Raw genomic sequence first — 18,198 nt, 5'->3', positions numbered from 1 at the left:
GTACTTAAAAATGTAATCCACTTGGCCCAGGCGAGTGAAGTGAACCCTGAATATACAGATAAGATGAAAGTATCCTTAGAAGAGGCATTGCTTCCAAATGCCACCCATAGGGAACAATTCCCCATGAGCTAAAAGATTTACAATATAGGCCAGGGATATGCAATTAGCGGATCTCCAGCTGTTGCAGAACTACAAGTCCCATGAGGCATAGCAAGACTCTGACAGCCACAGGCATGACACCCAGAGGCAGAGGCATGATGGGACTTGTAGTTTTGCAACATCTGGAGATCCGCTAATTGCATAACCCTGATATAGGCTTTGCAACCGAACCCTAGTATATGGAGGAAGAGTCTCTGACAGAGTGATTGGACGGTGTCCCAGTACAACTGTGACCTGTGTGAGAACCGGAGACTGTCATCCTGAAGGACTGTGATTGGAGTTCGCAGACTGAGTGTTTCGGAAGAACAAGGCCTGATCTGGTTGGGTGAGACGGGCACTTGCCCAAGCATACTGACTATATTGCAGGAGGGTGGATCGTTTACATCAACCACTGTGATTTGACTATCCGGGCCTTTCCCACCAGTTTATTTGTTCCCTTTTTGGATTACAAATTACACCCTTTGCGCGCCAACGCAAAAGTGCACGGACTTTTGGGATAATTTGTACTGGGGTTTGGTCTGATCAACCAAACCACAAAAGTGAATTACCTTGTCTAAAGACTGCCTGTTTAGTTATAGCAACCGTTGATATCTGTTTATCTATTCCTTAACCGGTTAATCGGTTCCATTAGGCTGTATAGCACCGTCGTCAGAGAGAGAGCATGGCAAGGAGTTGCTTCAGTGTGATGTCTTCCTGAAGGAGCCCCCTGTGCTGGGTGATTACACAGGTCGGTGCAGTTATTATAATATAATTTGTACTTATCTGCTATCACTAATTCTGACTCTTGCAGGGCTCTGCAAGAAGTCCACTACTGTTTTACCTTTGTCCTTTTTGCTTTTATCTTATCAAGTAAAGAGTTACATTGGTTAAGCTGAATTTGTGTGCAGTCTCTCTGTCACCCTATGGATCAAGACAACTCAAGGTAACCATTTGTTTATATAATTTTCTGTGGTGTAATATGGTATTGTGCTTCCCAACAGTTATTGGGGTCCACCATTCTCACTGATACCAGTTGTGCCAAGGGAGGGATCGAGACAGTTTTAGGGGTTGATAGCCAGAGCATAGACCCAAAACAAACCAGCAGCTCCTTCGGGGGGTAGTGCTACACCAGAATTAACAGCCCCTCTGGCACACCTAGCAATGTGATTAATGGAATAACTCAGCAGGAATACACAACACAGTTCTTCTTGTAGTTTACTTGAAGAAAATTAAAAATTCAGGTTAACATTAGTCAGCCAGGACCTGTGTAAGTACCCAGGACTTGGTTGAAACAGTTTAAAGAAAACTGTCAGGAACACTATGCAAACAACAAAAGCAATAGGTAACAATATGTACAAATTAAATAGACTCCCCAATAACTTTTGGTGTGTGTGGGATGCTGTGGCAAATGGGAACCCCATGCCGGCCTACCATGCTTCTAGTACACACCCAGTGAAATTATCTTAATACCCGTGGTGTGTCCCTTTTAAGAGCAACCGCGGTAATGTCCTGGAGGCAAAGCTTTGCGTTTTATTATATTCACCAGCAATGTGGGAGCTCTTTCTTTCCATCTAGGCTGACATTGGGTGGGTATCTGAGCCTGTGTGGGTGGATTCACTCACTCAGGCACGGATGCCTCCCCTTCCCTGCCACGCCCACGCGACGCTGGGCAGGATACATTGGTACAACTGGGAGCATTTAAATTCCCATCACTTGGTGTCTAGCTGTCTTTCTGGCAACACTTTCATATGCAAGCTCTCACTTATGCTTGGTTCATAAATTCCATGTGATCCAACAATGTAAATTTCCATAACTTTTACCCAATACCTTTAGCACTTTATTTATCCTTATGGCTTCTTCATGATCTCACTCAGGCTACATCTTCCTTTTTTCTCACCCACTTTTACACTTGGTGCTTGCTCAGTTCTTCCTTTCATCTGACCTGGTGCATGGGCTTTCTCACACTTCTTAATAATATTATACATTCATTATATACTACCGATCTCAATCCACATAAGTGTTGGCCCACTGTCTTCCACATATTGGCTTTGGAGAATCCACAGTGCTCCCTGTTTGTCCACGTGTCTCTACCTCAGCTCCCATGCCAGACAATTTCAACGGCTCTGGTCCTGTGCTCACATCTATACAGTTGACGTGAGTATTCATAGGGTTATCTATCTTCTTTTTACATTATTTATAATATTCTATTACAAAAATGATACCTTATGGTTATGTCTCTATAGATCACTATTGCATTCGGACCTGAAGAGTTGGTATATCCCAACAAAACGCGTCAGTATACATAGATGCATGATGTTTATACAGATGATTTTATGTTTTTTTTTATACTGTTTTTTTACTCCTAGATTCTCATTATACCATCAAGTCCCTCCAAGTAGTTTATGTTGTGCACGACTTGTCCTTACTCCACGATATGCCAAGTACTATGGTAATATGCATATGTAAGTTGTAGCATGTTTATGCAATTTTGTGGATGCAATTTTTGTCATTCAGTATGCTTTACATTATATCACAAGGCATAATAAAATGCGCTTTGCCAAGACTGCTTTTTGTTATACATCTCTCATTCCAAGTCCCAAACTTACTCCCCCCTTTTGTGTTGGAACCCAATTAAGCAATACTGTATATCTTATATGCTTACTTTGAATGGTGATTGGTCTCATTTAAAGTCCCGCTGACCAAACTCTCTTTTTTTCTGTTCAAATTTGGGATGGAGGCCATTTACCTATGATGCCTTGAACCACATAATTTTTTCTCGCTGTGTACCTAGAACGCTCCTCCTATTACCCAATTACAGTCGCAGGCTCTAACTGAAGCATGGGCTATGCTTCAACTTTCAAGTATGCACCACACTTCTATTGTCCCATTATCCAATCAACAGCCATTAGCACAGGGGCACTCTCTTCAAATAGGACAGCACAATGTGGATGGTAGATTTTAGGCATGCTCTTGGACACACAAAACGAGTCGACTAATGATACTTGTATCTGCTGAAAACTTTTAGACCCTGTTCTTAATTTGTACTGTTAGGGAGCTTTGGCAGGTTCACCTCAAAAGCAATTATGTTGCCAGCCAAAGTTGCAAATTAAAATAAAAAAACACCACTGCTGCAAGCACATTTTCAAATTCTGCCACAATATTTTTTAATACATGTACAATATCTACATAAACGTTAAATGTATAATTCCATGAAAATTCTCTTGACGAGCAAGTATTCCAAATAGTGATTTTTCAGCGGGTGGCATTATCCTAATGTTTCTTCTATCCCTTGGAATGCCTTTGGTGAGACCTGTAAGTTCCTGCCCACTTTGGATGTGTGACCAATTTAAGCCATCTTGGGGTATTCCCACCACTTATAGTGCATTTCCCATAATATAAAACAATGAAAAAAAACACACCAGCATTGAGGACACCCTGTAGCAACCAAGGCAGAAATTTCATCATTAGAATTCCATAGGGATTAGAAGCCGGTAGGAGGTTTAATGCTCCAGAAGTAACCCGACAATAAAATGTGGGTGGATACGTGTATATATACTTTTATGAAAAGCATACAGATATGCCAACTTTGAAATGATATATACATTGAAAAAATATATGCATAACATTCCACAGCGTAATTTATGCATATTGGGGTACATGTGTAAAAAAAAAAAAATCAACATCCGAGACACTCTAGTCTTTTGATTGGTAAGGACTTTCCTAACATTTGTTCCCCGCACTGGGGCTCCCTTGTAACCCTTTCCTGTCTAAAACATTGCACTGTCCTTGGTATTATACATACTAAAGGGTCATATTAACTTGGTTTCAGTTGGGAACTTGAATCCAAGACTTCTATTTTGGCTTGCTTTCTTTTTTGGCTCAGTCTGATATTGTTTTCTGTTATTTCTTCATCTTCTGGGTCACTGTCGGAACCTTCATCTGAACTATCTTCCTCTTCTTCACTGGAGTCAGAACTGTTCAGTTCAACCAAGGCCACATCCTGCACACAGAGGTTCAACATTAGTGACATATTCAATATTGCAAAAGATTTCCCTCATACCCTGCTCTTTTGATAGGACTTTTGGACACAAGGGGGAGATTTACTTAAACTGGTACACAGAATCTGGTGCAGTTTTTCATGGTATCCAATCAGCTTCAACTTGCTCATGTAAACTTTTGACAATATGGCCTCTTTCAGACATAGTTTAACCACTTGACAACCGGGCCTATTTTGGCACTTCTCTCCTTCATGTAAAAATCACAATTTTTTTGGTAGAAAATTAATCAGAACCCCCAAACATTATATTTATTTAAGCAGACATCCTAGGGAATAAAATGGCGGTCATTGCAACTTTTTTTCCTTGCACGGTATTTGCGCAATAATTTTTCAAACACCTTTTTTTGGGGGGGGGGGGAAACAAAAAACGGTTTCATGAATTAAAAAAATAACAAAAAACAGTAAAGTTAGCCCAATTTTTTTGTATAATGTGAAAGATGATGTTACGCTGAGTAAATAGATACCCAACGTGTCACGCTTTATAATTGCGCTCACTTATGGAATGGCGCCAAACTTCGGTACTTAAAAATCTCCATAGGCGACGCTTTCAATTTTTTTACAGGTTACTATTTGAGTTACAGAGGTTGCACACGCTCTAACGCACGCGACGATACCTCACATGTGGGGTTTGAACGGCGGGACTTGCATGCGTGTTCGCTTCTGCACGCAAGCTACTGGGGATAGGGCATTTAAGTTAAAAAAAATAAAAATAAAAGTATTTTATTTTTTATAAAATATCATTTTATTTTACTTATTTTTTTTATTTTTACACTTTTATTCCTATTACAAAGAGTGTAAACATCCCTTGTAATAGGAATCAGTGTGACAGGTCCTCTTTATGGAGAGATGTGGGGTCATAACGTCGCGCTCGGGCCTCCGATGGTCATAGAGATGACTGGTCACCAGTCATCTCTATGCTTCCCCAGTCAGCGCCGGACGAGTCGCTCTCCGGGCACGGATGGTGGCGGGTGGGGGGGGACGGGGACGTCCCCTCCCGCTGCCTACAAGAAACAATCAAGCGGCAGAACTGCCGTTTTGATCGTTCTTATTGTGCACAGAATCGCTGGCTGAAGACGGTAATATCTGAATGATGCCTGTAGCTGTAGGCATCATTCAGATATCACCGCACAAAGTCGAGGACGTATTTTGTCGTTCAGCGGTTGTAAAGTGGCTAATCCAGCGTTTCTCAACCTTTTTCCAGTCAGGGCGCCCTTAAAAAGTATTTTCAGTCTTGAGGCACCCCAGTCCAAGGCTTGGTTCACGTTACTGTGTGTTGCGGAACACGCGCAAAATTGCGCTTTGCTCTTTAGGGGGTGCAATTCTTAATGGTATCTGACACATTGGAAAACGTGGGGTGCTTTTGGTGCAGTGCAATAAAAAGGGGGGAGGGGGAAGACTTCTTTCCCTGCATTTTTATGGGTAGGGAAGCCCATTAAAATGAATGGGCTGCCCTACACGCAGCCACACAGATGTGAACCAAGGGCTTGTTCACATGTCAGGTTGGAGGGGCGGTAAAACCACATGGTTGAGCTGTTTTTACCAACCCCAACTTCTCCCCCTTTAGCTGCAGAGGCAGCAGCTGGTGGTGTGCACATGCTGTGGCTGCAGCTGGAGGTATACCCAGTGTGACCCATTGGACTGTACTGCAACCACCCCCAACTGTGTGCATTGCATGGGGGGCTCCCGCTGCTGTCAACCAAATCCAGTGACACAAGAGCAGTGGGTAGGGCCGAGTCCTGCTGTCTGTGTCAATGAATGCAGCAGCGGGTCTCGTGAAAACGTCAGCCCGCATGGGTGCCCCCTTTAAAAAACTTCTCTCTGTGGGGGCACCTGATGAAGAAGAGAGGCCAGGACTGCCGACACCAAAGGAGGAGGATTGGGGCTGCTCTGTGCAAAACCCTTGCTCAGAGCAGGCAAGTAGAATAGGTTATTTAAAAATAAAAAAAATCTTTGCAATAAGTTTAACTGAGTCTTAAAGGGGTTGTAAAAGGTAAAAAAAAAAAAAAAATCCCTAAATAGCTTCCTTTACCTTAGTGTGAGTGAGTGAGTGCAGTCCTCCTTCACCTACCTCATCCTTCCATTTTGCTTTTAAATGTCCTTATTTCTTCTGAGAAATCCTCACTTCCTGTTCATCTGTCTAACTCCACACAGTAATGCGAGGCCTTCTCCCTGGTGTGGAGAAAGCCTCTTGAGGGGGCGAGCAGGAGTGTCAGGACACCCACTAACACACAGCTCTATTCTCTATCTGCAAACTAGAGAGTGTCCCCGACACTCTCCAGGAAGTGGTTAAAAAGTGTTTGTTAACCAAAAAAATTAAAATAAGGACCGAGCCTCTCTTTCTGAGATTTGTTGTTTACAAGTTAAAAACTTTCTTTTGCTAGAAAAAGACTTTGAACCCCCAAATATTATATATTTTTTTTCTAACATGGCGGTCGTTGCAATAGTTTGTCACACTGTATTTGCTCAGCGGTCTTACAAGCACACTTTTTGGGGGAAAAATACACTTTTTAAATTAAAAACTAAAACAGTAAAGTTAGCCCAATTAATTGTTACTCCAAGTAAATTGATACCAAACATGTCACGCTTCAAAATTGCACCCGCACGTGAAATAGCGACAGACTTTTACCCTTAAAAATCTCCATAGACATTTAAAAAAAAAAAATTCTACAGTTTGCAAGTTTTGAGTTACAGAGGAGGTCTATGGCTAGAATTATTGCTCTCGAACCTTAACGATCGCGACAATAAATCACGTGTGGTTTGAACACCGTTTTCATATGTGGACGCTGCTCATGTATGCCTTTTCGCTTCTGCACACAAGCTCGACGGGGCGCATTAAAAAAAAAAAAAAAAAGAAGATTGTGTCACTTTTATTCTTATTACAAGGAATGTAAATATCCCTTTTAATAGAAAAATTAAAAAAAAAGCATTACATGACCTCTAAAATATCAGATCTGGTGTCAAAAAGACCTCCGATCTCATATTTACACTAAAATGCAATAACAATTACCAAGCCAGGGAAAGGACGCAATCGCCTCCGGTAAGCAGGGCGCCAGAGTGGCGGTAGTTGGGGGCACCCCCTCTTCCGTCGCCGATAAAAGTGATCTTGCAGCAAATCCGTCACAGAGACCACTTTTATCAGAGAGTGGACCACCTACTAAAGAGGATACCTGGGTTATGATAGCTAGCTGCTGCCATAACAACGATATCCCTCTTCAAAGTACCAACGTATAACGACCACAGGCAGTCCTGGCTGAACCTGCTAATTCCTGATATTCCCCTCTCTGGCACGGACCAGGAAAATCAGGGCTACTGAGCCCTGACCACTGTAGTCAGCGGATGTCCCTTTGTCATCCCGCAGCTGTCCTCTCTGCCCCTCACCCCCTCCTCCCTGCCTGTCAGCTCCGTGCTTGTCTGTCTGTGTCTCTGCCGCTATTAAAAATGAAAGAAAAAAAAAAAAAAACACTTACAATGGTCACTGCCAGCCCTTCTCTATTATAGGCAAGCATACCACACCTCAAGTTTTTTTTCTAAAACAAGGCTTGTAAATACCTATTTACAGCCATTTTCAGGCCAGTCACGCAACTCCCGATACATGACTTGTGCCAGAGGGGCTGAGCGGCCATGTGACCTTGTTGACCGACATCAGAGGGAGAGCTCAGCCCCTCCTGCAGAAGCCATGTATCGGTGCTGTAAATCAGCCACGAGTCACATGACCGGCCTGAAGCTAGCTCTAAATAGGCATTTACAAGCCTCATTTTTAGAAAGGACTTCCATATTGTGGTCAGTAGACTGCCTATAATAGATGGGGTTGGCAGCGATTTTTAAATTTAGACTTAAACAGTTTAAGAGATTTGGTGATGTCACTACTGTGTTTCAGTTCTCCTTCCTGCTTTTGCTTTATTCTTTCTGTGAATCTGTACCTCTCCATGTTTCTTCCTGAATATTTCCCTCATGAGTCTTCAGATCACCAGTTCTAATAAGCACCCATCTCTACCAAGCGGTTGGCCTCCACAAGAGATATAGTGGGGAACAAGCAATGGCAAGTCAGGACAAAAGACTGGCTGTATGGAGCCTTCAGGCAATACTAATGACTAGTCCCTCACCCTAGGTAAAGTTTCCACAGTACAATTTAATTAGATATTAAAAAAGGTATCATTTTAATAGAATGCCCTATGTGGTGTCTTTTTCTACAGCCAGATGACAAGGATTTTCATCCATATCCTAAACCATAGCCTAATAGAAGACCTTTTTCACCATCTTATACAGTATCTCACATTTTTGTATAATATATATTACACACACACACACAATGTAAAAAAGTTAGTGTACAGCTTGTATAACAGGGTAGATTTGCTGTCCCCTCAAAATAACTCACAGCGCCAATGTCTAAACCGCTAGCAAAAGTGAGTGAAAATGTCCAGATTGGGCCCAAAGTGTAAATATTGTGTGGCCACCATTATTTTCCAGCACTGCCTGGGTTACTCTTGGGCATGGAGTTCACCAGAGCTTCACAGGTTGCCACTGGAGTCCTCTTCCACGCCTCCGCGACGACATCATGGAGCTAGCGAATGTTAGAGACCTTGTGCTCCTCCACCTTCTATTTGAGGATGCCCCACAGATTTAGGTCTGGATATATGCTTGGCCAGTCCATCACATTTACCTTCAAATTCTGTAGCAAGGCAGTGGTCGTCTTAGAGGCGTGTTTGGGGTCGTTATATTTGAATACTGATCTACGGCCCAGTCTCCGAAGGGAGGGGATCCTGCTCCGTCAGTATGTCACAGTACATGTTGGCATTCATGGTTCCCTCAATGAACTGTAGCTCCCCAGTGCTGGTAGCACTCATGCAGCCCGAGACTATGACACTCCCACCACCACAATTGACATGCCATGAGGTCCCATGTTGAACTTCCAGTGACCAGTATGAAAGAGAGAGCCATAACACCAAAATGTAACACACCTGCTGCCCATTCACACCTGAGACCTTGTAATACTAACGAGTCACATGAGACCAGGGAGGGTAAATGGCTAATTGGGCCCAATTGGACGATTTCACTTAGGGGTGTACTCACTTTTGTTGCCAGAGGTTTAGAGATTAATGGCTGTGTGTTATTTTTACTAGGGGACAGAAAATATACACTGTTATACACTTACTACTTTACATTGTAGCAAAGTTCTTCAGTGTTGTCACATGAAAAGATAATAAAATATTTACACAATGTGAGGGGTGTACACACTTGTGAGATACTGTATTTACTATAATTAGAGCTTTTAGGAGAAAGGGTTAAAAGGACATAAACCTCAGATATTGTCTTTGCATACTTTCATCAAGCAGTGGAGTTTTATGGTATGCTAGTTTACCTATTGGTGTCCATATGTGCAGGGGTTTGGACATTGAACACATGAAAATCCTGTGTTAGGACATAAACCTACTTATGACACAAAAGCAGTGAAAAGGGGGGGGGGGGGGAGGGGCTGATATTAAAGCGGTTCTCCACCCTAAAGTGGAGTCCCGCTGATCGGAACCCTCCCCCCCTCCGGTGTCACGTTTGACACCTTTCAGGGGGAGGGGGGTGCAGATACCTGTCTAAAGACAGGTTTTTGCACCCACTTCCGGCCCGGCATTCACAGGCAAAAGACGGGCATTGCGTCACATCCCGTTGTGTGCTGGGAACACTCGGCTCCCAGCACACAGCGGGAGCCAATCGGCGGGCGCGGCGCGACTCGCGCATGCGCCGTAGGGAACCAGGCAGTGAAGCCGCAGTGCTTCACTTCCTGGTTCCCTCAGCGTGGATGGCGGGGGAGCAGCAGAGAGACGAGCGATCGCTCGTCCTCTGCTGCGATCGGCGCTGGACTCCAGGACAGGTAAGTGTCCTAATATTAAAAGTCATCAGCTGCAGTATTTGTAGCTGCTGGCTTTTAATATTATTTTCCCATGGCACATCCGCTTTAAGAGGAAAGGAGCATTGATGGACATTTACAATCCTGAGAAGTGCATTTCCTAGCTTTTCCAATTGCACATCATTCAATCAAAATGAAGTGTACATGCAAGTAACTGATTAGAAAAGCCATCATCCTTGCCATTTCAATGATCTTCTCCTGATCTTCAACATTCTCTATGTCATAGGTCCCAGCTGGACAAGTTCCAATTTCTTTGCTGAGTTTTTCATTGGCTGAGGCCAGCTGAGGCAGGAAACTCTGGACGCGGTCAAGTACTGCGACAACAAAACACAAGATAAATGTTTGCTCCCCCCATCATCCATATAACCACATCCATTGTGTAATTATCATTAGAACTAATGTGCAAAATTACTAGTGTATATTTCACTGTTTTAGCAGCCCCTGACCCAGAAGATGTAGAGTGGACCTTGCACGCTATGCACTGCACAAAACTGTCAAAAAATAAACAAACCAAAAAACACCTTGTGAGGGGAAGGGATTGCCTGCTTACCATTAAATGGGATCTTGCTGGAAAGACAGCACCCTCCCCTAGGTGTATATTGCAGTATAACAACAATTTATTCACACAGGTTTTTTTTTTTTGTGCAGCACACTATCATTGGAGGGGACCTTCCTTCTATTTACATCTGGTGATCTGGCTAGTAAGTGTTTTTCAAAAGATCAAGCTCTCTTGTAGATGTACAATTAAGCCTGCCATAGATAGGTCAAAATTCAGCCATATGGATTGATCCGCCAATCAACTTTAGTACAGCCAGTCTGTTGGAAATTTTTCAAGCAAACACTGCAAATGGCTATAGCAGCAAGAAGTGATCATTGTATTCTGATGGATGGGAAACCTCCCACTGTCAGAAGATATAACATGTTCCTGATCTTGCAGCTGCTTCCAGATCTCCCCTCCCTGTGACAGCAGACCGGGGATCTTCTCCATGCATCCACTGTCACCATTTGAAGAGAAAGTTCTGTGAATGAACTACAAGTACCAACAGCCTTTGTAGTTCTCAATAAAACTACCATGAAACTTTTGAGCGATCTAGGTAGTTCATTGACTCTGTCATTGTGTTACTGCTTTGCCCGTACAAGCAGACTGCTTACAATGACATGTCTAGATTCCCATCGCACACATTCCTGGAATACAGACTCATCTGTAGCAGGTCCTGTAGCGATGACCAGCTGAAAACTGGATATATCACAGGGGAGAGGGAGAATAATTGCAAAGTTTGGAGCCCCACAGGACACCTTCATCAAGCATGTGTAAAGGTGTCCGAATAATTGCACTTGTTCTTTTGTGATGCGATCTCTGCAATAAAAGTTTTAGGCTACAATTGAAGATCCGCGGTGTGCTAGCGAATATGTGTATTGGGATTACTTTGACAGTCTGCAGGAGCCCTGCATTGCACCCATCTGCTGATCGTGGTGGATGCAATCCAGTCTAGGCTCTAAAAAATAAATAATATATTGCAAATGTACTTTTTTTACTTTAAAAAAAATAAAAAAAAATGCATTATTTTTTGCAAGGTGAACTTATCCTTTAATGTAAATATAAAGAAATGCAGCCATTTTACCAGTGGTAGACAATATAAAAAAAAATACTAGAAAATGTTCACTTAAAGTATAGAAAATAAAAATAGACTTACTGCTGCTCCGTGGCATTTTAACAATTGGAGAAGACAATCCATTTTTGTTCTGCTTTGAATTTATCAGTAACTTGTTGTACAGCCCTTTACCTGTACAGAAGAAAAAGTAAAACAGGTTATGTTATGCTGTCACACTAGGGGGGATTATAGCAACATCGCCAGAACCATGTTCTACCCTAAATATGGGTGTAACATGTTCCAAAAGGGTGGACTTATCCTCAAGACCCCTTTCACACTGGGGCATTTTTCAGGCGCTTTAGCGTTAAAAAAAAGCGCCTGTAAAGCACCTGAAAGAAGCCTCGTCTGCAATCCCAATGTGAAAGCCAGAGTTTTCCGGAGTCGGAAAACAATGCACCCACTCCTACTAAATTTAGATTGGAATTAAAAAAGCAAGTTTAAATGTCCCAATTCACAAAAAGTTATAATTAATGACTTCTCTACTGTAAGAATAAAGACCAATGCATGCAGTGCCTCACGTAACCGCAAAACTAACACGGTAAGTGACCGCGAAGAAGCATGCTTTTCATGTGCTTCACTATATGGCACGCAACGCACAATTAGGAGCGGCAATACTTATACTTTCCATAGTGTTGTGTTCTGCTGTTACAGGGAACGCAGCGCCCATGGGTAACCTAGCCTCTCACTGATAAGGGATTAAGTAAATATGTTTTTTGCAGGACTAGAGACACTTGTATAAGTGAAGGGAATGGAGGGTCAATAGTTCAAGACTGACGCTGTAAACCATTGGAAAAACTGCTGTCATTCAGCTAAGGCTATAAAAACTCCTGTGGTAATGACATGTATGTTGCCTTTCTTTCCATCAAGGAATGTATGAAATACATTTGCATATTAATACAGAGGAGTCGGTAGTACAAAAAACTGAGGAGTCAGAACATTTATCTACCGACTCCATAGCCCTGGTAAAAATCTTCCTTTAAAATAGTGTTTAGTACTACTTTAATTTTATTTTTTAATCCCCTCTTGTCTGCTGGACTGTCCTAAACAAAAACATACCCACACACCCAGCATTGTCTGTTTCCACTGTTAAGATGCTGTACACCTTATTTTGTGCGGCTACTGTATATACACATTTGTTGCATCATCAGGATCCAGCTGGGTTCTAGCAGCTGATGACGTGCTGCTGCGCATATGTAATGTGTGGTAGATGGCCCCACAGTGTCCTTGGATGAGCGACAGTAGTATCTCAGGAGACTGCGGACAGCGAAGGGACGCCAGAAAATGTGGGGCTAAATTTTATATATTACACACACACACACACAGGACACTTTATTAGGTAGTACAGGACTGTACCCCCCCCGTTTGCCTTCAAAACCACCTTCATTCTTCATGGCATAGATTCAACAAGGTGTTGGAAAACATTCCTCAAAACTTTTGACATGATAGCATCACGCAGTTGCTGCAGATTTGTCGGCTGCACATCCATGATGCAAATCTCCCGTTCCACCACATCCAAAAGGTTCTCTATTGGATGAGATCTGGTGACTGTGAAGGTCATTGGAGTATGCAATGAACTCATTGTCATGTTCAAGAAACCAGTTTGAGATGATTTGAGCTTTGTGACATGGTGCATTATGCTGCTGGAAGTAGCCATCAGAAGATGAGTACACTGTAGTCATAAAGGGATGAACATGGTCAGCAACAATACTCAGGTAGGCCGTGGCGTTTAATGCTTAATTGGTACTAAGGGGTCCAAAGTGTTTCAAGGAAATATCCCCCAAACTGTCAGCCTGAACCATTGATACAAGGATTGATCCATGCTTTCATGTTGTTTACGTCAAATTCTGACCCTCCCATCTGAATGTTGCAGCTAAAATCAAGACTTATCAGACCAGGCAACATTTTTCCAATTTTCTATTGTCCAATTTGTGCAAATTGTAGCCTCAGAGTGGCACCCGGTGTGGTCTTCTGCTGCTGTAGCCCATCTGCTACAAAGTTTGATGTGTTGTGCGTTCAGAGATAGTATTCGGCATACCTTGGTTGTAACAAGTAGTTGAGTTACTGCTGCCTTTCTATCATCTCTGCCCATTCACCTCTGACATCAACAAGGCAATTTTGGCCACAATGGATATTTTCTCTCTTTTTAGAACCATTCTCTGTAAACCCTACAGATGGTTGTGTGTGAAAATCCCAGATCTGCAGTTTTTGAACCAAGACTGGAACCAACAAGCATGTCATGTTCAAAGTCACTTAAAATTCCCTTTCTTCCCCATTCTGATGCTCGGTTTGAGCACGTCACGTCCTCACCATTAGGGATGAGCTCCGGCGTGTTCGCACACTCCACGTGCAGAGCCCATCAGGAAGTCAGCACTGCGCTAATCACAGGCAGGGAGACATTTCCCAATCTCTGCAGCCGAGCATCGGGACAAAGTCGCCCTGCCTGTGATTAGCGCAGCGCTGACTTCCTGGCGGGCTCTGCACATGGACAGTGCGAACATGCCGGAGCTCATCCTTACTCACCATGTCTAGATGCCTAAATGCATTGAGTTGCTGCCATGTGATTGGCCGATTATCAATTTGTGTTACCAAGCATTTGAATAGGTGTACCTAATAAAGTGGTGTGTGTGTATAGACACACACTATTGAAAGTTAAAGCGGAGCTCCACCCACTTTGACTTTCTCTTATGTAATGTAACACACACACATTATGGCCCGGATTCACGTAGAGTGGCGTATATTTGTGCGGGTGTAGCGCATCTCATATGCGCTACGCCACCGTAACATTGAGAGGCAAGAACAGTATTCACAAAGCACTCGCGCCCCAACGTTGCGCCGGCGTAAACGTAAATTGTACGGCATAAGCCCGCATAATTCAACGTAGGAAGGAAGTGGGCGTGATCCATTTAAATCAGCGGTTCTCAACCCGGCGGTCGTTTGGCAATTTGCCGGGGGTCGCGAATGCTAGTCCAAACTGTAACGCTGGCCGAGACGGACCCGAAATTACTGTTTACGCCTGAGTCTGTCCTTCTCGGTCAGCAAGACGTCACTTCCGGGAGAGGAGAACCGTGCAGAAGTGACGCCATCATGGTACTCTCATCCGCAGTAAGAAGTCAGCAAGCGGAGTTAACCGGAAGTGACGCCGCCATCTTGGTACCCTCGTCCGCAGCAAGCGGACATCTTTTTACACCCACCGAAGTCTTGCAGTTTACACGTATTTTTACCAGTAAACTGAGCTTATATATTATATAAGCTTTATATAGTATATAAGCTCAGTTTACTGGTAAAAATACACGTAGAATACAAGACTTTGGTGGGTGTAAAAAGATGTCCGCTTGCCGACTTCTAACTGTAGCCTTGCTGCGGATGAGGGTACCAACATGGCGGCGGCGTCACTTCTGGTTAATATAATAGACGGGTTGCTGATGCTGACAGAACACCTGAGGTACTTTGGCAAGCCAGGCACTAAATACCGGTAATTAAGGCATTTTTGTACTGTTTGTCACAGCAGTGTAATTAAAACGTGGATTTTGATTAAATAAGTCTGACATGACTGTGAAAAATATAATGTGGTACAATACATATTTATATATAAATGTCCCAGTTGGTTCCTCAAAAGTGGTTATTCCGTGTCAGTGCTAGATACATGTTTGGGTGCTATACACTTTGAATATCTAGCACTGACAAGGAATAACCACTTTTGAGGAACCAACTGGGACGTTCATATATAAATGATATGTCTTGTCGCATAATAATTTTTTTTCTTGCATAGCCACGTCATGTTGGACTTAAAAAAAAAAAAAAAAAAAAAAAATGGCGGAACTCCGCTTTAAGTCCAACATGACGTGGCTATGCAAGAAAAAAATTTATATGGAACATGACATATCATTTATATATGAACAGGAGTCAGTGTGGATCACCGCTGTTCAGCATTGCAAGATTTCTTCATTGCCATCACAGCGGGGTGGGCACTTTTGATGACACCACCCGTTGTGATGGCGACATAAAAAGTTTACGACACGGCAAGCCGAACATACTGCGAATGCGCGAGACACGGGTAGCACATGCTGAGCTGCTGAGACAGCAGAATATAATTTATATATTTATTCTTCAATCTAGTGGCGAAATTAACAAACTAAGCAAGTGGCATTAGTAATGATCCTAATAAATGCATTTTAATAGCTAGCTATATATATATATATATATATATATATATATATATATATATATATATATATATATAGATACTCTGCTTTAACTGCTTGTCTACCGCCCGCCGTCATATGACAGCGGGACGAAGACTCTAGTTCTGGGCGGACGTCATATGACGTTGCGCCTTCCCGAGCCACTAGGGGGCTGGAACCCAATGCGCATGCCCGGCGCCCAGCGATGTTTGCCGGGCACCTGCGATTGCCCAGTAACTGAGCAGGACTGTGGATCTGTGTGTAAACACGTCCTGTCAGTGGGAGGAGACTGATGTGTACATAGGGACACTGATCGGTCACCTCCCCCACAGAAATAATCATTCCCTAGGGAACACATTAACCCCTTTATCGCCCCCCAGTGTTAACCCATTTGGGTACAGCGTTGCATGACCGCGCAATTGTCAAAGTGTGACCGGGCTGAAAGCTGAAACATGGCTTGGGCAAGAATGGGGGTGAAAGTGTCCTGTAGGCAAGTGGTTAAAGCGAGTGAGTGTCCTCTTTCTAATTGTACATGACAGAAAGAAGTCCACCAATCCCCAACTTTCCGGACTATGCAAACATGCTACAATGTTTGTCATATACGAGAAAAATGTCCTATACACAGCACTATGCAAACTCCATTTTACAGAAAGAAAAAAAAAAGTCAGTATTTACAGCTTGTGCAGAGAACTCCTAAACTGTGTGTACTTATTATCTAGAATAAAGTAGGACAAACATCTGTCATCTCCATACAACAATCTGGGAGATGGTGGTGAAAAGACAAATCACAACATGCTTGCTCTGTCCCCCTTCTCCCATATCAGCCAGACAAAAGTTACGCAAGTGCCTTGTACTTCTTATTACAAACACATTGCCACCGATGGCTGCCATCACCTTGTGAAGAACCAACTTCCAGTAAATCCGCAGAATGGAGCTGCTTCGCTGTCTCACTCCCTACTTCCTCCATCCTCTCCTGATCAGCCTGCTAAACAGAAACACGTGAGAGTGTGCACCCAACCGGAAGCTGGCAGTACACTGATGATATCACTCAGTTCAGTCAGCTGAGTCACTGGCGGCCATGATAGATAAGGGAAAGAAATCTGTGTCAGCTCATGACAGCACTCAGTTGCTTTCCCGGAGCAGCTATAAAGAGGAATGATATTATCACTATTATACACTGCCTCTGAGAGGACATCTCCTGCCACATCTAATAGACGTATCATTTGTTGTCTCTTCAATTGGAAAGCGCTAGAATGTTCCATATATTCAGCTGTGCACCATTCCAAATGCTTTATAAGAGGGACACATGATAATCAGGTTTACTGGCCTACGAACTTATTTCCAAAATGATATTTCATCATTCAGGTTGTCTTGTGTACAGACCACAAAGGAGAAATGAATTTAGGAAGTGGAGAAAAACTCAAGGCAGCCAAGCATTGTGAAAACCTATTTCTGAAACACATGTAGCAATGTATAAAGAATGCTTACAACACTTCTCCCAGCCCCCCTTTGTTTTATCAGAAAGAGACCAGAATATTAGGCCACCTACCATCTCCTGTGCACTGAGGCAGTGGCGGGAAAAGGTCATCTAGAGCCCAGGCAGAACATGGCAAATTGTGCAACCCCCTCCTGAAGATGTAGGAGCATTATGTGTCAGCAAAAATCCCCCCACCAAAAAAAATATTGAGCACTAATCCGAATGTTTAACCCTAAGAGCCCTTTCACACTGCCAGCGCCTGGAAAAAGGCTGGTAAAGTGCTGCTAAAACTAGCGGCGCTTTATCAGCGTTTTCGGACGCTAGCAGGGTGCTTTTAACCCCCACTAGCAGCCGAATAAAGGGTTAAAAACAACCACAAAGCGCTGCTGCCGAGGTGCTTTGCAGACGCTTTGGCGGCGCTGTCCATTTATTTCAATGGGAAGCGGAGCTTTAGGAGCGGTGTATACACCATTCCTAAAGCACCTCAAAGATGCAGCTGGCAGGAGTTTTTTTTACATTCTGCCAGCACAGCGCCCCAGTGTGAAAGCCCTCGGGCTTTCACACTGGCATTGCAGATGAGGCTTTTTTCAGTCGATTTACAGGTGCTACTTGTAGCGCTAAAGCGCCTGAAAAACACCCCCAGTGTGAAAGGGGTCTACGCATAAATTTCCCCTCCTCCCAGTACAAATCAATCCCCGGTTGAAATACCCCCTCCCAACGATCGGGGGTGATTTCAAAGACATCCTGTACAGATGTCTATTGAAATAGCACCTGAAGTCACCAAAAATAGTACA

The 18,198-nt window shown here is 43.2% G+C and overlaps 1 protein-coding gene across 1 annotated transcript; it reads right to left on the bottom strand.

The window, feature by feature from the left end:
- Positions 1-3,273: 3,273 nt before the first annotated feature.
- Positions 3,274-16,969, bottom strand: NOPCHAP1 (NOP protein chaperone 1). Its single transcript, XM_040344239.1, has 4 exons — positions 16,822-16,969; positions 11,789-11,878; positions 10,275-10,408; positions 3,274-4,138 (listed from the first exon to the last, which is right to left on the bottom strand). Exons 1-4 carry the CDS (start codon positions 16,892-16,894, stop codon positions 3,953-3,955), a joined length of 483 nt encoding a protein of 160 aa, XP_040200173.1. The 5' UTR covers positions 16,895-16,969; the 3' UTR covers positions 3,274-3,952.
- Positions 16,970-18,198: the final 1,229 nt, after the last annotated feature.

The sequence above is a fragment of the Rana temporaria genome, chromosome 3 (assembly GCF_905171775.1).
Source record: "Rana temporaria chromosome 3, aRanTem1.1, whole genome shotgun sequence".
Classification (NCBI taxonomy): Eukaryota; Metazoa; Chordata; class Amphibia; order Anura; family Ranidae; genus Rana; species Rana temporaria.
The sequence above is the reverse complement of the archived record's forward strand: the minus strand, read 5'-3'. Positions and strand labels throughout refer to the sequence as shown.